Genomic DNA, 22193 nt, shown 5'->3' with positions numbered 1-22193 from the left:
ATCAATTTAACTGAGTATATTCAATTAATTCAATTCAATCAGTTTAACTGACATTAATGTATAATTGTCTGGAGAATTGAACTCAAAAGGGATCCTAAAGTTTTCTTTACTAGGTTAGGAAATAGTATAATGCTGTTAATTTTCTAGACTAAGGAACTGAGAATTTAGTAGCAACGCTAACATTGGGATAGTTGACAATAGTAATACCTCCAGGAGTAAAGGGAGAATTTGTTAGATCATGAAAATGATCCATTGGAAACAGTGTGAAAGTCACTAGGGAGATACAGGGTCTTCCAAGCATATAATACAGCTGGCCTAGGCACATGTATTAAGTATTAGGATTCTAAAAAGTCTTTACTAAATTTACCCACTTTGCCCAGATGAATAAACTGTCTCTAACAATAGCAGTAGGTGGCATTTGAGGAATAGTGAGTAATAATCTTCCATAACATCATTTTCAGATGGTCACAGGATAGGTTTACATGGCAGTGATAGCATTAAATAATAATAGCAAAAATTGGGGAATATATTTGGTTTGAAGTGGTTAAAATTCTTATGTCCAAATAATGCAGTGTGCCTGCAGAAGAGCAAATAAATAAAGGGATTGATAGTTGTCATAAAAAATTTCCTGTTATTTGAGAAAAGAAAGTTAGATTTCATAGACTTATGAATTATGAAGAAGAGATTAATAACTTATTCTATAAGTTCCTATGGAGAAATGAACTTAAATAGTATTAATTCTGTTAGTCATAATGATGGAACAATTAACAATGACATTGATTCAACACTGAAGCAAATTACTAAAGTTATAGAGTTTCCATTTCAAACCATATGAGAGAGATAGAGAGCAATCAATAGAATAGTTTTAGTTTAAACTTTCATCTGCCTAGAGATGAATTTGAATCAGAAGTGAATTGTTCTTTAAAACATTTATCTTATCTTTCTATTGGAATAGTGTATGAAACAGACCTATAACTTCACTTTTTGTTGCATTTTATTGGTATATTTCTAATGCAATTTTCTTTCAAGTGATGGGGTAATACAGCATCTCAACTAAAGCTTTTAGTGGCATCATCCTGTTATCACTTGATAGAAGTCCTTCTTCTGGGGCTGGAGAGTTTAGGAAAAATAATTGAAGACTGAGTTAGAGTAACTAAATACTATCGTATTCTCTGAATTTAAGTTGAGCTGTGAATAAGATAAAGAAAATTTGGTAAAATGAAGTATGATACAGCAGTATCTTAAAATTTGACTTGAAAAGTCAAAGTGTATCATGCCAGCAACTTACTCTCAAATGTTTCAGAAAAAATTATGTATGTGTAGGTAGACAGACATAGAGTAAATAATAAAGCAAGCGTGGTAAAATGTTAACATTGAGGAATCTGGATGAAGGGTGTATAGTAATTCATTGTACTATTTTTGCAACTTTTTTATAAGACTGGAATTATTTCAAAGTAAACAGGTAGAAAGAAATGACTGTTAACTAACATCAGTTAGCTTTCTCATCTGGCTCTGTCTTCTTTAGCATGTTTATGCAGTCAGTGAAGTCTTTTGCATTTGTCTTTCATTTCTCCTCTCCATTTCTTGCCATTTTTCTGAATGACTTCAGTTTCTTGAAAGATGGCACTCCCTGTACCCTGATACCTTGACTTCCTCCTCTCCAAGTACCTTCATCATCAGTCTATTTAATCAACACATTCCCAGATCTACCACATCTTGGAATTTGTCTTTACAGTGTTACTCATTTTACAAGTTTTCACTCAACTATAGCACCTTGTCCTTTCTGTTCTGTTGTTCTACAGATTCTGTTTGTTGTTCTACAAATGTCTTTGTGTTTTTCCTAAAGCTATTTCTTCTCTTCTGTACTCATTCTTCCTGTTCTCTTATTCTTATAGTCTGTCAACTTTCTCTTTACTTCACCAAGCTCAAACTCTTTGACAGTTCATTACTTTGCATATTTCTGCTTGTCCTATTTTGGAACAAATGCCTTTGTGAAATCTTCTCCGAGTCTTCCAGTAGAGCATCAGGATGTCTAGCATGTTTTTTTTTTTGTGGTCTCTGTAGCCCTAGCATACTCCTTAGTACATTGTATTCAAATTACTAGATCAGTTTGTCTTCCTTCTCTTACTGTAGAGTCCTTGAGGGAAGAATCTGTTTCTTACCCATCTTTGTTTTCCCAGTACTTATCACAGGATATATCACACTGCAGCATTTCCATGGATTATTATTAAATTAATGAATAAATAAATAAATTGAGGGCATCAAACTTTCTATACAAATGATCAAATTCTGATATCGGGTAATGCAATATGGCAGAGTAGAAAAGTATTGAGAGCATTCAGAGGATTTAAGCAATATTTGCTAAAACAGTTGGTCCAAAAAAAAAAAGACCGGAAGGAAAATTTTATAAATCAGCTCTGTTTACTCTAAAGTAAAATTAAATTCTCAGTGGAAGAGTATGGATAGTTGTAGAGCAGGTTCCAAATATCTGGTGAACAGTTTCAGTTAGGAATCTAAAAGCTTTTGCTACAGAGCAAGGATAGAAACATCCAGAAACAGAGCCAAATCATACAGTATGAATTCTTCAAAAATATTAAACATTTAAAATTAAAATCCAGAAGTGTGTTAGAACTTGATGAGTTTATTTTGATAATACTTCAGGGGGTTATAATTAGTAGGATCCAGGAGGGATCAGTAAAGAGCCCTGTTATTGAGAAGGTTCCATGTCTGCTCTCAGTTTGGAGAATATAGTACAGTCACAGGTTAAAAGGCAGTGATTTGCCAAGAGTTCAGGGATCATGAAATTTGACATTAGGTAAGCTGAAGTGAGAAAGAGAGCTATAAATCTAGTAACCAAATAGCAATATAGATATCAGGGATGGGGTAAAGTAAGCACTCACAGGTTAGAAATAAAAAACTGAAAGAAGAGAGATGCTGCACTAGACCCAGAAATACAGAGGTGAAAACATGGGACAAGTTGCAGATAATGGTAAGTTTGGTCTCAAAAACAGGTCACAGAGTCAAGACTTAAGATTCTGAAGCAATTGATAAGGTGTTGTCATGGGGAACTAGGGGCTTTTTCTAGCTGGCAATGCTCCTTGGCTTATCCTTTTACCTTCTGAAGAATCTTTGTACCTCATAAACTGGAGAATAGCATAGAGCCTAATAGTTACCTTCTGATATGCCCCTGGAGACAATTTTTGTTATTTTGATACTGTTTTCCATAACTATTTATAATTTTCTTTCTTTGAATTGCCTATAAAGTTATATGTTAGTGTTAAAAAAGCATGGCCTGTTAATGATAGTGGTATTCCTTAGTGTCCATTTATAAAATTTTATAATACCTCATTCAGATTTGGGGGTACTAATACCAGCCTATTCTAGAAAAGTAGCATGATGAACATCTAAAGCAAATTAAGTGTTTTGAAATGTCAAGAACCAACAAATAATCTTCAGATACCATATTTGTTAAAGTTTAAAACAAAATATAATGAAATTTCATAGATATATCACAGTATGTAATTATGATAGCACTTTCTCCCAGTTTATTCCCACAAACACGGGGAAATAGAGAGTAATTGACCAAAAACGAATGGTTTCTGATCTAGCATTCAGCCACCAATAAGATAATATCCAGGACTTGGAGTTTATGACTGGCTCTACCTAATTTCAGCATATATGTAAGCAAAGAATTTCTTCTTAAAGAATGAGTACCTTATTTATGTTTCCCATTTGTTTTTATTCTAAAACTACTCTTCTTCTGCCTCAAAGGGATTTTAAGTTCGGCAAGTTAAAGAAGGCATCATCAACAAGTAGGTGAGATTCACCTGCTTTTAAAAGTTGAAGAATTATTTCTGTTGGAAATAATAAAGTCCTAGTTACAATCAGTATTTGTGCCTGTTGATCTGATTTACTGGTTAAAAGAGTTTGTTTGTGCGCTTGCTTGTGTGTCATTTTCTCCCCAGAATTTCACTATAACATCAGATATACACTCTTCCTTTGAAATAGCTATTATTTACTAGTTACAGCTTAAAATAACTAATATTTATGAGATAGCCAGGCATTACAAAATATTCTCTAATGTATAATACATATCTGATAAAATGGAAGTTAAAAATAATTCTCCTTGTATTATTTCCATTTTTATATGATGATGATTACAAAAATAATAGCTAACATTGATTGATGTGCCAAACACTAGGCCAGGCACTTTGCATTCATTAATTCTTAATTCAGTTAATCCTTACAACAACTCAAGTAAGTACTATTATGTGTCCATTTTGCAAACCAGAATCTGAGGTATGGAAGGGTAAAGTAATTTCCCCAAAGTTATGTGCTTGGCAAAGCCAGAATTTTAACTCAGGCCAATACCCAAATTCCATGCACATTATCATTTCACTGTAATCAGTTAACTTATTGCATCCTATTTTTCAAAATCTAGGAAAGAAAAGTTAATGTAGAAAATAATAACCTCTAAGTCAGTGGTTCCCACCCTTGATTGTATACTGGAATCATGTGATCACTCCCAGAGATTTTGATATAATTAGTAGAAGATGTGGCCTGAGCTTGAGGATTTTTAAAAAATCCTCAGCTGATGTGCACTTAAGGTTGTAAACCACTGTCCTAAATGCCCACTGACTGTGGAAATGGAAATATTTGTGGCAAAATCACCCTGTACATGTTTATCTGATAACAATAGGAGTAAGGTTAGTAAGTGCATGTTTAAAGCTGTGAGAGCTCTTATTTCCACAAAAATATTCATTTGATTGATTTAATATGTAATGATGGTGTTTCATATCTCATGTTTTTGTTTTGTTTTAAATGCAGACGTAACCCATGGTTATCTTGAACAAGAGACCACGGGGAGAAATAAAAGTACACAGCTAGATGAGCAACTGCCTGTGAATTCTAAGGGAAGCATGCATCAGAAATCCAATGAATTAGTTAATGAAGCTACTTATGAGGGCATAGAATTGCCAGAGCAGAGATCAAGGAATTTTCAAGTCATCAGTCCTCATCTAGGTGATGAGACAGCTTACTGCACTACAGAAAAGTCCAAGTGAGTGCTAGCAGCCTTAGATTTAGAAAGTAAGAATTGGGAGAACTCTTCCTTCCTTCCTCCCTCTCTCTGTCCCTCCCTTTCTTCTTTTTGATGTGGCCTAAATTTGACATATCATTAACTTATTAGAATTTGAGGAATCTAATACTAGAGTTTTCTACTATTTTCATTACATTGATATAATGTATCTAAATCACTGAGTGAAAAAGCACAAGGTGAGTTTGAATGAAGGTCATGAGGTTTTATATTTTTTTGTTGAATATTATTTTAAGTGACCTTTCATTAAGGATCTGGAAATAGCTATTAAGTTGATATTAAATGGGATATTATTCATCAGAGCCATAACCTGGCAGCTCCAAGACAAAATAAGCCCAAAGATATGATTTGATTTTGGTCAGCACTCTTCTTCATTTAAATGAATTTGAATGCTTTTAGAAGGGTTGTCTACTCTCCCATTTACCTTCCTTATTATTTTGCATTCTGTAGTTTCTACCCATTCACTTTATGTAGCTACCTATTTCATGAAGGGATTTGAATTTTGACACCTGTGACTTTTACCTATGGGAGAAAAGCACTTTGATAATTAGTCATGTACTATGAAAATACTGCTAAATTTAAAGATTCTCAAACTAATATAATTTATAATTATATTGAAATATAAATATTATGTTTTCAGTCCAGACAAAAATCATATTTTATGGAATACTTTTTAATGGAGTTTTACATAGGAATAGCTATTTCTATTTACTTAAAAATTATGAAATAGCTATATTAGTGAATATTAATATATAATGAAGTAGATATATTAATATGTTCCACTTTCTTCGCAATCAGTTATATTCTTATCAAAGTGCAGTTTGGAGTACATTTTTGGGGAGTAGGGATGAATGAAGAGGTGATAAACTTTATAACCACATGGGAAAAGTAAATAATAGAGATTAGGCTAAAGTCATCTCTTTTCCCTTCCCTTCCTTTATAGTACTTGCTAACAAGTTAATATTGTTCTCAAATAGCATACACATTGTACAAATTTTTTTTTGCTTAAATGTTACAGGAATAGGTTTTCATTTTTAATGTTACGAATTTAATAATGAAAATATGATATTCTGTCAATTATAATGAAAGAATATTTATTGTTCCCATTTTCAGAAAAGTAAGAAATGTATCTAGAGTCCTGACAAGAAGTACAAATTGAATTAATATTCACAAGCCCTTAAAAACTGCGATCTTTAAGTATACTGAACCATGAATCTCTAGACATTACTAAATGCTTTTCACAGATTTAGCTCTCCCTGTGAAATTGATATATTAGCATTGCTGTGATATATTGTATATTAGCACCTCTGTGAAATTGCAATGTTTAGTCTTTTTCATCCATAGTATTTTCTTAACAGTGCATAACAAGAAAAAATTTAAACTAAGTAACTTTACATACTTACTGTTAAAATTAAATGTTTCCCCCATTTGAAGTGTAAAGTGTATAGATCCTATATAGTTGAAATTATATGTATATTGTTTTAATAGTTTTCTTTATTACAGCATTATGGAACATAGAAATAATGATTTACATTACAAATGTATGATTCCTTGTCAAGTTACTTCAGACTTAAATGAAGAGGAGACAATAGCATTGCTTCTCAAAGAACTGGACATTCTCAAAGCAAGCAATAAAAAGGTACAATATAGAAAGTCTGATGATTGTACAGTATACTTTTAGCTGTTGACCTTCTAAGTTTGCTTTGTCACTCATCATAATTCAGTTTTATTGTGTACTTTAATCCTTTAACAGTAGCTTTATGCTGTTGCCATACCATGCCATTCACAGTGTGATTGAGTTGAGACATGAGCTGTGAAAAGCAATTTGTTTGGTTTCCTGCCTTGGTGGCTTGCAATATCACTTCCTTTTTCATAGATGTGTGGTACCTAAAAAATTCAAATTTTACTTCATTGATTTCATGTTACTTTCTTAACTTTTTTTTCTTTTTTTTAGTAGTATCTGTGCCCTGTATTTCACCTCAATAATATATGTAAACTTTAAAGTAGCAAGGCTTGGAAATATTGTCATTTACCTTGTGTTATCTTATACTGCTACATTTTGTCCAATCCAATTTGTCATGTCATGTTTTATCTTTTCTGACTCTTTTTCTAGTTACATTCCTTTGAGCTTTAAATAATGTTATTAAATAATGTTCACTTTCTATGCTTGCCTTCTTTTTCTTTTTTTTAACCTCTACATACTTTTCTGATTCTAATATTCTAGTTGTTTGACCTAATCAAACTGAAGCATGATGTTAAGAATGTTGATCATGTCTGACGGAAAACAGCACAAATGACATAAACGGAGGGAGAAATTAAAAAGAAAACATTTGGAGGGATCCTGTATGAAAGCCTGAGATATTTTCTGTATTTTCATTTACCAGCTGTTTATTACATGCCAGTTATGAGCCAGGTGCCAATGCCAATTTAAATGGAATATGATGGCATAGCATTCTCAAAGGGAGATTTGTATCAAATATTAAGATTATTATCTTAATTAATTTTGTTTCAAAATATTAGAATTACTAAGAAGCTATAATTTGTGCTACCCATTATTTTATTATGATAGTCCCTTCCAAGTCTTTTGCTTTAAGACAAAAGAATGGATCAGATTGCTTTTTGCTGCAGTAGTTATTTTTAATAATAATGTTGTTCCTTCTTTAATTTCATTTGCCTATACACACACATAAATTAAGTGTATATTAAAATGTTTTTATAATTTCTATGTCATTTCAGGTAATTATTATTTTATAAAATATCTTAAAACCTTAAATTTTTTTTTCCCCTGGAGCTATGTATTCAGTAAGTTAATACAGTTATTCTATAAGGGTCTAGAGAAAAGCAAAAATTATCTTCGGGATTAAGTATATTTGTGCAAGAAATTTATTAGTAAGAATCTTATGTTTTTTTCAATGTGTTTTAGCTTCAAGAAAAACTGACTAAAGAAGATAAAGAACAGAGAAAACTAAAGCTTAAACTGGAACTCCAAGAAAAAGCAACAGAAGCTCAAATTGCTGAAAAAACAGCAGGTATAGTAGATCAGTATTAACATATGGCATTCAAAGTCATACACAAGGTTATTATCTGATGTGCTTGGTGAATAGTAGCATACTAGCTTATTTGTCAAAGGAGGGAAAGCTCTGTCTTCCTTCTTTCTTTTTTTTTTTGGCTGCTTAGAAAATAGGTGGCTTTAACATCCTGGTACTGGTATTAGTGAGAGCTTTACCTGTATTCATACTGATTTGGGCATTAAATGCATTGTTAACACCATGTCAATCCAATCACAAAAAGGTTGTTTGTTTTGTTGGAAGGGCCTGAACAAACAAGGGGAAATAATGATTACCAGTGCCTCTACCTTTCAACCAGCAGTTCACATACCACTTATTGTTTTAGCTTGTTGAGAGGAAATACTTCTCCTTTGTATGAAGATAGTCATATATTCATTGCCAGTGAAAACCTACATTTGATTCAAAAATGTGTTTTGTGCAGTTAATTAATTTTCATCTGATGACGTGGGTGATGATGAAGATAATGTTTGCCCTGAAAAGATCTTTCCCTGAAGATAATATTTTCTGGTAAAAGGTTGCCAGAGTTTAAGATTATAAATGAATGCCTGAAATATGTTTTGGAGTCTATCTTCATTCACAGGTCATGACAAGGAGAAAATTTTTTAAATGTATCTGTGATGTGTTATAGATATGATCAGGTGATTCTCAGTTGTCTCTGATGGACTCTGTCTCTCTCTCTCTCTCTCCATTTTATATATTATCCCTGTGACTCTCTTCCTCACACTGTTTTAGTGTGTTAAGAAAAGAGACATTTCATAGAATAGTAGAAATTAGCACTCAGAGGCATTTTATAGATCCCTTATTTTAACATTTTTATATCAATTGGAATGCTTTTAAAAAGTAATTGTATTTTGTGATTAGTTTGACGTTATAATCATACTTTATAAATCACTTAACCTGGGACTTCGCTGGTGGCGCAGTGGTTAAAAATCCGTCTGCCAACGCAGAGGACACTGGTTTAAGCCCTGGTCCAGGAGGATCCCACATGCCTCGGAGCAACTAAGCCCGTGCACCACAACTACTGAGCCTGCGCTCTAGAGCCTGCGAGCCACAACTACTGAGCCCGCGAGCCACAACTACTGAAGCCCGCGTGTCACAACCACTGAAGCCTGTGCTCCTCAACAAGAGAAGCCACTGCAATGAGAAGCCCATGCACACCAATGAAGAGTAGCCCCCACTCGCCACAACCAGAGAAAGCCCACATGCAGCAAGGAAGACCCAAAGCAGCCATACATACATAAAAAATAAAAAAAAAAAATAAACCACTTAACCTGGTTGCATATGAAAGAATTCTGGTGTTTTAGGTCAGAGACATGATTAACAGATACTGTCTGTCTTCAAAATATTACCGTGCAAAGTAGAACATCACCATGAAAATATAACTAAGATGATCATAAATAAATACTCCAGCCAAATACCAGATGGTTGTTTTTCTATTATGTTAAACAACTATGAAATTTTTGTTTCTTTTTTAGTGGGGAAATATGAGAGTAATATATTTTAAGGAAAATTAACAGTATGTTAAAAATGAATAATTCAAATATAAATTTAGAACAATTTAGAAGTTTCTTGGCTTTTTATAATCAAATATGTATACTAATTGCTGGAATGGTATTACAAGAAATACATTTGTTTTAAGGTGTTTGCATTATAATTTAACTTTGTATGTGTCTTAACAGATGTAATTTAATAAGATTTAGGCCATTGTGATTTATTGTAAATCATGAATTCATATATCTGGGTAGCTCATTTATCTCTTGGAGGAGAAAATTCATTAAGCATTAATATTTACTCTTTAAACTTTTGTGTAATATAGCTAATCATATACTTTACATATTTATTTATTAGTATGTATTTAAGGGTTCCCTATTACTAAACAGTATGAATCACACATGCATAAAATGGAAAGAATTTGATTGCTTTATGATTCTTGTTAACATCAAATTCTTCTCATTAATGACAAAATACTATTTTAATAAATGTTGAATGTTTGAAAGACGCTGAGGATATTTTTATAGCTTCCTAAGTTGATGAAAATAGCAGTGCTATATAGTTTCTCTGGAGCTAAGCAATCCTAAAGAAACATGTCCAACCATTTAGTTATAAAAATGACTCAAGGACTTCCCTGGTGGTGCAGTGGTTAAGAATCCACCTGCCAATGCAGGGGACACGGGTTCGAGTCCTGGTCCGGGAAGATCCTACATGCCGCGGAGCAACTAGGCCCATGCGCCACAACTACTGAGCCTGCGCTCTAGAGCCCATGTGCCACAGCTCCTGAAGCCCGCATGCCTAGAGCCTGTGCTTCACAACAAGAGAAGCCACCACAGTGAGAAGCCTGCACACCGCAATGAAGAGTAGCCCCCACTCGCCGCAGCTAGAGAAAGCCTGTGCACAGCAACAAAGACTCAATGCAGCCAAAAATAAATAAATTTTAAAAAAAGAAAAAAATGACTCAAAATTTAAATCCCCTAAGTTTTTTAAAGTATAAATTTTCAAAATGTATCTTTACTTTTTAATGTTTTAGTTCTATCTTATTAAAAACTTTAAGATATTTTAATTTTAACCTTAGAGAGAATTATTATTATAATATGTCAAAAGAAAAAACCTGAATTGTTTAAGAAATCCATTGGTTTGAAACTACAGGAAATTTATCAACTGACTCTTGGTAACTCTTGAACTTTTTCATATTTTCTCATTATACATGAATTTTTTAAAAGTTTATCTTAAAAAAGAAAGCTAATCTTGAAAAAGCTTATCTCCTACGTGATCAATAGTAAGTGTAATCAAAAAGCTAAACACAATAACAAAAAAAAGTATGTTACTACCCTCATAGAAAGAGGAACATTATGGTACTATGAGTACATGTGATAAATGTTTTATTTGGTCATATGAAAGAACAGAGAATCCACACAAGCGTGGATATTTGTTTCTATCACTGCTCATTTTTATATTCAAAATAAAAATGTATTTGGTAAAGTTACAAATGTGCATACACGTAAAAATATAGTATACTTAAGCAGAATATAAAATGTTTTAAAAACCAAAATATTCCACATTAAAAGAAATACATGCTAAAATATCTCAGCATTGGAAATTGCAAATAGGATACAAAAATGTATGTCTATAGGTTTTTCAAATGTTAATTAAAATATGAGGTATTCTAAGGAAATAACCATTTTCTTTGAGTATATTAAATGTAAAGATTATATATATATATATATATATATATATAAGAATATTCATATCACTGTTAGTTATGATAGCAATAGAATTAGAATCAATCGAATAATAAGGCACTGGTTAAATAAATTCAGGTACCTTTATGGTATGAGACATTGTACAGTAATTAAAAAACGTTTTTAAAGAATATTTAATGATATGAAAAATATTTTATGAATTAAAGTTAAGTGAAAGAAGTAGGGAGAAGCTGTATTTATAATTTCTGTTAAAAAACTATATACACATGTATATAATATAAAATGAGAGTCAAATTTTGATAGTGTTAATGAGTGTATAAATGCTTCAATTAACAGGATTTTTTCTGCCTTTTCAGGTTTTCTGCAGTGATTTAGTATTAGAAAAAGTAATGTTACTTTTAAAAGATGTGATTTTTTTAAGTTACTTGCTCTCTAATCTTAAAATAATTCCTGTGATAGGTTCAACACGTAAAGATTACATAAACCAACGTCATGTGAAATCCATGTGATGGCTTTGATCAGATCTTGCCATTTTACCTGTGCCATTTTTCTTGTCCTTCAGATTTCTCCCTTTTTTACTTTTATGTCTTTATTACGTAACTTATGTATATGTTAGTCCAACTTGTCTCCCCAGCTGATTGTATAATTTATAAGAATAAGAATCTTGTATAATCAAAACCGCATAAAACAAAATGTTCCCAGTACTTTGTGAGACAGGTTGAAGCAATGGGAAGACTATAAGCCTTCGAATCAGATGGACTAAGGTTCAAGTCACAGTCTTGACACTTAATACCGACCATGTGCCTTTGGGTAAGTTATTTATTAGCCTCTCCAGGTTTACTTCCTCCCATGTAAGATGTAAATATTAACTAATTTACCAGATTATTTTAAGGATTAGAGACAATGTTTAGAAGCACCTAGGATATAACTGGTACTCAGTGAATTATAGCTAATATTAATATTTGATTATTTTTATCTTTATGAAATTCTTAAATCTTTGATAATGTCAGAAGTCATGAAAACATTTTTGTTCTGTTTAGCTTTTAATTTAAATTCATAGTTCACTGTGAATAGATTTTAAAAGGGAAATAAACAGAAAAGTGAAACAAAAAAGTTTGAAACGAAGGATTGGATGATGAGAAAAATTACCATTGAGATATGTATATTTATTAGCATTTATTACATTTTACTTAAATGTGAATCTGAAATAAAAGAAATGGGAAGCACAGAATTTGGGTTTTAATCTAATATATACCTATGATAAACCTTCATGTACACTGTTACAATAGCATTTCCTTTGCTTCCCTGTTAGTTTTACATAATGTGAATACTGTCATTATAATGTGATCTCATGAGAGTTGGAAACTCCGTTGTGACCTACATCATGATAAAATCTCAAATGGTTGACCTTTTTACCTTCCCTTACTTTTTTGACATCACCGTCATCATCATCACCACCATTGATACTGTTTTTATTAGGTGCTTAATAGGGACTATGCTAACTTCTTTAAAAATTAAAGAAATATTTATTGAGGGGTTTTTATGTACTAGGCGCTGTGCTAGGCACTGAATATGCATCAGCAAATAAAACAGATTTGGTATTTCGAACATGTCTTTTTGTTTGCAGTCACTTCTCATTCATAATACACCATTGTAGTAGATAGTGGTTAAATGCTTAGACTTTGGATTCAGACCTTTGTTCTAATCTTTCTACTGCTTATCATGTGTAAGTGACAGCCTCACTAAGACTTGGTTAAAACCTACCTTATAGTTTGGTGACGTTTAAGTGAGATAATGTTTGTGAAGTGCTTAACCCATTAGAAAGCACTCAGTAAATGGTAATTATGATGATAAGGTGATGATGTCACCATCGTGTTTTCTCAAGACTTCTTGATCTAATAGGGGGCATATCAAAGTGTAACTAACATAAATAACTATCTCATAGCTACTTATATATGGTTTTGTTTCACAAAGAATTGATATGTATTCCTTGTTAAAAATATATTTTATTTACTTCATCTTATCCACACAGGTTTTAGTTTTCCTTGACTTTCAGAATTAACCTTATTTAGAAAGTTTGAAAATATGAAAAAAAATTTTACATCTCTACAAAAAAGAAAATAAAGGAATTTGATAAGTAGGTCTTATTATGTTTTAACTCATTAAATTATATATGTGGATAATATGATTTGTAAATTGACATGTATGACCTTCAAATACTAGGGGATGTTTTAGAGAAGCACAACTGAAACATTGTCTCTGTCCTTTAGGTAAATGTCTTTTCTCATCTAAATAAAATGATTAAACCATAAATACTTCAAAAATTCTTTTATTTAAATTAAGTTTGACAGTGAGAGATAGTATTGTATGACCTGATCTGAATCCATTTAATTTAATCACTCTTACATGAGTGACGTGGTTATAACTTTTAAAAATAATTTGTTTAATTAAGCCTTTCATTTTTCTGAAACAGTCTCAGTGGGCATTGTCTAGTGTTTAATGTCTCTTAATTTTTATTAATCTATTGCATTTACAGTATACAGATGTGTAAATTTTTATACGAGTATTTATTTAAATAGTTTTTATGTTATTTTGTGATATTTAAAATATTTATATTTCTTCAAAAGCCTTATATTTCTATTTCTTAAATGCTCACTTTAGAGTCTCTGCTCTATATGTTAGTTATTTTTCTTTCTTGCATGTCATCCATTAAAGATTAGCTGTGGAAGCTTGGAGCATGGAGAGATTATGAATGACAGAACAACTCCTGTAGAATAATAATCAGATTTTGGTATTTAATGCTGTTTGACTTTTGCAGACACATTTCTTATTAACCTTTGGTACAAAGAGAAATCCACGTTCCTGGTATCTCATGGAGAAGATGAATTTGAGATCCTCTTCCAATTAAACTGAAATAAGGCCAATATTGGGTTTTAGTCAGAAGAACTCCTTAGTTCTTTAAGTCTTATATTTATATAAATCAATCAATCAATCTATCTATTTATCTTAGTTACATTTTACATATAATTCAGTGGTTACATAATTTACTTAGTTAGCATACTGTACTGACTCTGCAAGCGTTTAATCTGCTTTTTCTCTTTAAACATAGATTCTTCCCTGGGCACCCATATTTAGACTGACTTGTAAATAAAAGAAAATATTGTTAAGCCCTTCTTATTACAGATAATGTTCTTTTATTTTTGGTAGAGATGAGATGAGTTTAATGTTATTATCCAAAGCACCAGAACATAGAATCCCTGAAACGTATAACTTAAGTTTTTCTATTCAGGTTAACATGTAAATGTTAAAAGTATAGGTATGTAATCTACCGTTATAGCGAATATATTAAGACATCCCAACTAATTAACATAGAAAAATAAAAATTGTTGTGTAATAGAAAATGTTTACATTGTTCTCTTGTAAAAAAAAATTACCTGTTAACCATATATCATATCTCAAATGATGCTGACCATATAATGATTAAAAAGAACAAGAGTCAGTTAGTTCTATATATCAGAAGAACAGAAAATAGCATAATACTTGCTTTCAAGAAATAATGCACAGTGGAATCCCATTTTTCTGTATATAAATGGGCATTAATAAAATATGTTAGTCTTTAACACTTAAATGATGTAACAGTATTAACATAATGGAGTATTACATGTATCTATCTATATATATATTTTTTAATTTGGAAGGAAAAAGGACTTCAAGAATATAGCTAGTCATTTCAGAGAAAAACAAAAAGTCCCATCTCTGTGAAATACAGCAGTTAGAAATATAGATAGGTAGAATGCTGATTATATTATTATCTTTGGCTGTAGAATCCTATGAGTATGAAAATTATAATGAGTGCCAGGTCAAATAATGCTTACAGGTAGAGTATGGCCAATTTTGTAACATGAGATCACATTATAATGATAGTATTCACATTATGTAAAAACTAACAGGGAAGCAAAGGAAATGCTGTTGTAACAGTCTACATGAAGGTTTATCACAGATATATATTAGATTAAAACCCAAATTCTGTGCATCCCATTTCTTTTATTTCAGATTCACATTTAAGTAAAATGTAATAAATGCTAATAGATATATATATCTCAATGGTAATTTTTCTCATCATCCAATCCTTCGTTTCAAACTTTTTTGTTTCACTTTTCTGTTTATTTCCCTTTTAAAATCTATTCACAGTGAACTATGAATTTAAATTAAAAGCTAAACAGAACAAAAATGTTTTCATGACTTCTGACATTATCAAAGATTTAAGAATTTCATAAAAATAATCAAATATTAATATTAGCTACAATTCACTGAGTACCAGTTATATCCTAGGTGCTTCTATACATTGTCTCTAATCCTTAAAATAATCTGGTAAATTAGTTAATATTTACATCTTACATGGGAGGAAGTAAACCTGGAGAGGCTAATAAGTAACTTGCCCAAAGGCACATGGTCGGTACTAAGTGTCAAGACTGTGACTTGAACCTTAGTCCATCTGACTCGAAGGCTTATAGTCTTCCCATTGCTTCAGTCTGTCTCACAGAGGAAAAGAGAGAAACCATCATACATAACAATAACCAATTCTAAAGAGGAAATGATCTTGGAAAAAGGTTAGGTAGCAGTTATATTTCACAGAATTTTCATGTTGGTATCTGTTAAAATTTAAAGTAGAAACTCTGTGCAGAAAATAAGTTAAATACCCCTTAATAGTATATTTCAAAAGTGCCTAAAATTATTGATATTGATTTTAATACTTCAGGGATGAGCTTATATCTTTTATATTAAAAATTATAGCTTTAAATCAATGAATTTGGTAAAGTAGCAGGATACAAAATAAATGCACAGAAATCTCTTGCATTCCTATACACTAATGATGAAAAATTTGAGAGAGAAATTAAGGAAACACTCCCATTTACTACTGCAACAAAAAGAATAGAATACCTAGAAATAAATCTACCTAAGGAGACAAAAGACCTGTATGCAGAAAACTATAAGACATGATGAAAGGAATTAAAGATTATACAAACAGGTAGAGAGATATACCATGTTCTTGGATTGGAAGAATCAACATTGTGAAAATGACTCTACTACCCAAAGCAATCTGCAGATTCAGTGCAATCCCTATCAAACTACCAATGGCATTTTTCACAGAACTAGAACAAAAAATTTCACAATTTGTATGGAAACACAAAAGACCCCGAATAGCCAAAGCAGTGTTGAGAAAGAAAAATGGAGCTGGAGGAATCAGGCTCCCGGACTTCAGACTATACTACAAAGCTACAGTAATCAAGACTGCATGGTACTGGCACAAAAACAGAAATATAGATCAATGGAACAGGATAGAAAGCCAGAGGTAAACCCACACACATATGGTCACCTTATCTTTGATAAAGGAGGCAAGAATATACAGTGGAGAAAAGACAGCCTCTTCAATAAGTGGTGCTGGGAAAACTGGACAGCTACATGTAAAAGAATGAATTAGAACACTCCCTAACACCATACACAAAAATAAATGCAAAATGAATTAAAGACCTCAATGTAAGGCCAGACACTATAAAACTCTTAGAGGAAAACATAGGCAGAACACTCTATGACATAAATCACAGCACCTTTTTGACCCACCTTCTAGAGAAATGGAAATAAAAACAAAAATAAATGGGACCTAATGAAACTTAAAGCTTTTGCACAGCAAAGGAAAACATAAGACAAAAAGAAAGACAGCCCTCAGAATGGGAAGAAATATTTGCAAATGAAGCAACTGACAAAGGATTAATCTCCAAAATTTACAAGCAACTCATGCAGCTCAATATCAGAAAAACAAACAACCCAATCCAAAAATGGGCAGAAGACCTAAATAGACATTTCTCCAAAGAAGATATACAGATTGCCAACAAACACATGAAAGGATGCTCAACATCACTAATCATTAGAGAAATGCAAATCAAAACTACAATGAGGTATCACCTCACACCGGTCAGAATGGCCATCATCAAAAAATCTACAAACAATAAATGCTGGAGAGGTTGTGGAGAAAAGGGAACCCATGGGAATGTAATGGAAATGTAAATTGATACAGCCACTATGGAGAACAGTGTGGAGGTTCCTTAAAAAACTAAAAATAGAACTACCATACGACCCAACAATCCCACTACGGGGCATATACCCTGAGAAAACCATGATTCTAAAAGAGTCATGTACTACAGTGTTCATTGCAGCACTATTTACAGTAGCCAGGACATGGAAGCAACCTAAGTGTCCATCAACAGATGAATGGATAAAGAAGATGTGGCACATATATACAATAGAATATTACTCAGCCATGAAAGGAAAGGAAATTGAGTTATTTGTAGTGAGGTGGATGGACCTAGAGTCTGTCATACGGAGTGAAGTAAGTCAGAAAGAGAAAAACAAATATCGTATGCTAACACGTATATATGGAATCTAAAAAAAAAAAGAATGGTTCTGAAGAACCTAGGGGAAGGAGAGGAATAAAGACGGAGATGTAGAGAATGGACCTGAGGACACAGGGAGGGGGAAGGGTAAGCGGGGACGAAGTGAGAGAGTAGCATTGGCATATATACACTACCAAATGTAAAATAGATAGCTAGTGGGAAGCAGCTACCTAGCACAGGGAGATCAGCTCGGTGCTTTGTGACCACCTAGAGGGGTGGGATAGGGAGGGTGGAAGGGAGACACAAGAGGGAGGGGTATGGGGATATATGTGTACATATACCTGATTCACTTTGTTATACAGCAGAAAGTAACACAACGTTGTAAAGCAATTATATACTCCAATAAACATGTAAAAAAATTATAGCTCTAATATCAGATATATTAAAGGTATGAATGTAAAAAGAACATTTTTAGAAAGTGTTCTTATATAGTCTTTTGAGTTATCTGTACTCAATACATATATATAATGATTGCGAGTTTTGCCAAAAAGAGTTACTGTTTTATATTTTTGCTACTTAAAGTCACAATTTTGTATAATTTTCTAATCAAGCTTTAGCAGTTTCTATACTCTTGGTAAGTATAAATTTATAGCAGCTTTACAGAGGAAAATTTTAAAACATATGTAAAGAGCTTAAAAAACTTTTTTAATGTAATAATCATACTTCTAGGAATTTTCCTTAGTAATTACCTGTGTATATACATAAGGATTTGTGTACAAAGATGTTCGTTACAGTGTTGTTTATATAGTGAAAAATTGGAAACAGTGTAAAATCTGATTTTAGGAGCATCTTAGTTCAATCAAATATGTCATGTCCAAATGATTAAATTCTATTCTATTTTATGATTTTGAATAATACTGAAGAATATGAGAACATATCCTATTTATTTTAATTATACACAGAAAGTTACAAAACTATGCAAAACATTTCTGTCCCCACATTTTTACGAGCCTGTATTTTTAATCAGAAAAGGTTATTTACAGAATAGTCATGTAAAATGGTGAACATTCAAATCCAGTTTTAGAAATACAATATTCTGGCTTGTAAAAGAAGTTCTGACGAAATAAGTTGAATCCAGCAATGTAATGCCAAGAGTAGAACCATCAAACTACTTGGAATAGGTTCGTTAATTCTCTACTGGTGTGTGGCATTTATGATCTGTGTTTAAATTTATAATAAGCAATTTATGCCAACAAAGAGAAATTAGAAATTTTAAGGAAATTAAGACATAGCATAATGTTTGTGGTTCTGGAATATATATGGGTGGTTTTGTAAAACACTAAATGTTATGTTTGCAAGGAATTCATTTCACATCATGTAAAGCAATAATAGTAAATGCTCAGACAATCTGAAATTCTTTTATATATAATAAAGTCTTTTACCGAACTATTATCTATATTTGTTGCTTAGAATTTTGGAAGCTGAATTGTAATCAGTGATTATTTTACATGTTTCAAATTCAAATCCTAATGATTTCTTCTTCCCTCTCCTTAGTTCAGCCTTTTCTGTTTACATAACTACCTTGAAGATGTTAAATGGATTCTTTTTCCTGGGAAATGTCTGTCCTCCAAATTATGTTATTTAGAGAATCATGATTCAGTGTTTAAACTAGAATGTTTTCCAATATACTGTCTCACTGCTACTGTATTTTAAAAGTAGTTTGAGAAGTGTAGAATATGGGCTTGTCAATAGACTTGGGTTCTACTAAGGAAATATGTACTCTGTCTTGATTCAATAAACTCATACTTAGTATGGTTCAGCTTCTTCATATTTACTTTTGCCTATATTAGAAAACAATTAGCTTACTAAACAAATTTGAGTATTTGTGGGTGGGGGGTGGGGGTGATCCTCTCTGAATCTTTCTCATTTGACTAAGAATTATAGGATATTTGATAACCGTGTTTAAAAATGGAGATATCCAAATATTATTGTAAACACCCAATGATTTGTTCTACCTACAATACAAGTATTTTACTGGGTTGGCTTACATAGTAGCTAATAATATTTGTTAATGTAATTTAACTGCTGTGAACCTTTACTGAACAAATATTGAAATTTATTCAAGTCAAAGAAAGAGAATCTCTAATGACTTTTGTTAAAGCTTCTATTTAATAGTTAAGGAGAAAAGTTTGTATGACATACGAGATGCAATTAACAGTAGATTTTACATTTAATAAAAAGAAAGAAGCATATGTATTTGCTTTATTCATTCCATCATAATTTGCATTAGAGCTGTGGGTGTTTAATGAGCAAATTCCAACTAAAATGCTATATTGATTTTCTAGTGAACTTTGTAATAGTCATCTACCTTGGAAAAGCTCAGTGTTTACAATTTTTAAAATTGTAATTACAATGTTTAAAAATATTTGAGAGTTGCACATTGATTCTTTAGAAGTACTGAATTCTAGAAAAGGAATCAGGTTTTTTGTAATCAACAAATTTCACATATAACCTAATAGGTGTTAAAAATTATCATTTTGTAATACCTTACTTTTGGAAAACTTTTCTTAGCATTTATAAAATATATAATCAGATTTTTTTGTGTGTGTGTTTTATGGCATTTTAAAATTTAACCTTAGAATACTCCTTTAAATACACACATTGTTTATATATTTAAAGTTGATACAGCATTATAGAGGGAAAAATGTTTTCTCTTCATCACACAGGACCAAATATACCCTTGATGTAAAGCATTTGTCTTTAAGCATAGAGTTAACAAGACTTATTAAAGCCCTTGATATTAACAGCTTTACCTTTTCAATCAAGTGTTATTGTATATAAAGTAGAACACAGCTTACATTAAATGTCACTTAATAAAGATCTCATCACACTATACAGAAGTGATAGGAAGCCTGTCGGCATTTAAAGTTTAGTAAATAGTATTTTAACCTTTCAATATGCCAGAATATTACAGGGCAATGTAACATACGTGTTAATCTGTACCTAGGTGACTGTTTAGCATCATTTTGTGCATCCTATCTGACCCACAAATTAGAAGTATTTTATAATGTAAAAATATCTTAGAATATCATATTTTGTACAGACCTGTGTCATTATACTGTAGTGTTCTGAATGTGTTCTGAATAATATCTCCTTCAGTTCCCATTTGTAGTTTTTGCATGCCAATGAAAAAGGTAAAAATGAAAAAAACAAGAAATGTTGAAATGGCTATAGATATAAATGGTCCAAATTAATCAAAATCACATTTTTAATATGTCTGGAAATGAAGCCAAATTGTGAGTCTGTGGATTGAGGGTGATGATGGTATTGGTGGCATGGAATTGATGTTTGTTGAGAATCTACTTTATTTGACTAAGAGCTTTTATATATCATCTCATTTAATTTCCCCTAATAACCGTAACTGATGGTATTCTGTGCATTTTATACACCTGAACGGTGACTAACATAATTTAAGTATAAAAAAAACAAGTTGCCTAACTTTACTGTGACAACACCTTGGATCTGAATTAAAGCCCATATTCTTCGTAATACATCATGTTGTTTTCTCTAAGCTGTTATGAATATCCTTCCTAGGAGATTGTATACAACTAGAAAGGGAAAATAAAATTCATTACTGTGTACTACATTATGGGCAGAAATTTCTCTCAAAACAGCATGATGAATTGATACATAGAAGCAGAATCATGTGGCACAGACAACCACATAGGAGTAATGATACAGCCTTAAAAAAATATATGAAAATTGTACTGGAAACTACTGGATCTTCCAAAAGCTGTGTTCATAGCAAGAATTCCTTAACTTTATCTAAACTGTTGATTAAAAGCATTTGGTTTTATACATGAGGATATCCAGTTGTTCTAGCACAATTTGTTATATAGTTTGTTTAACCATTCATCTGTTACTAAAAATTTGGGGTGTTTTCTGGGTTTTGGCTATTATAAATAAAGATGCTATGAATATTTGTATTGAAGTCTTTGTATTTAGACATATGCTTTAATTTCTATGCTTTAATTTCTCTTGGATAAATACTTATGAGTGGAATAGCTGAATCTTGTGGTGGGTGTATGTTTACTTTTTTAAGAAACTGACATAATGTGATTATACTATCTTATATTCCACCAGCAGTGTATGAAAGTTCCAGGTTGTTTTACATCCTTGCCAACATCTTTAATCAGCTTTTCATATAAGTCATTGTAATAGGTTTGTATAGTTAACCCTTGAACAAAACCGATTTAAACTCCGCAAGTCCACTTATATGCACATTTTTTTTTTCAATAAATACATACTACTGTACTACGTGATCCACGGTTCTGCATCTGTGGATACAGAGGACCAACTGTAAAGTTATACACGGATTTTTGACTGCAGGAGGTGGGGGGTGGGGTCCACCTCTAACCCCGGTGTTGTTCAAGGGTCAGCT

General features: G+C 31.9%; 1 protein-coding gene across 16 annotated transcripts in view; it reads left to right on the top strand.

Moving 5' to 3' along the window:
• MIPOL1 (mirror-image polydactyly 1) overlaps window positions 1–22193 on the top strand; it is a 333916-nt gene that overhangs the window by 69540 nt on the left and 242183 nt on the right. For 7 of the 16 annotated variants that reach the window (XR_014242314.1, XM_082384153.1, XM_082384149.1 and 4 more), the window contains 4 exons: window positions 3772–3812; window positions 4828–5059; window positions 6584–6734; window positions 8019–8124. Coding sequence is in view for 15 of the 16 variants with exons in the window: in XM_082384153.1 (XP_082240279.1) it covers window positions 3772–3812; window positions 4828–5059; window positions 6584–6734; window positions 8019–8124 (530 nt within the window). In the remaining variant the exon portion in view is untranslated. Of the gene's footprint in view, window positions 1–3771; window positions 3817–4827; window positions 5060–6583; window positions 6735–8018; window positions 8125–22193 lie in introns of all 16 variants that reach the window. The other 9 variants (XM_082384145.1, XM_082384146.1, XM_082384155.1 and 6 more) reach the window with 3 other exon arrangements.

This window comes from Balaenoptera borealis, assembly GCF_965194805.1.
Source record: "Balaenoptera borealis genome assembly, chromosome: 3".
In the NCBI taxonomy this organism is placed as follows: Eukaryota; Metazoa; Chordata; class Mammalia; order Artiodactyla; family Balaenopteridae; genus Balaenoptera; species Balaenoptera borealis.
The sequence above is the reverse complement of the archived record's forward strand: the minus strand, read 5'-3'. Positions and strand labels throughout refer to the sequence as shown.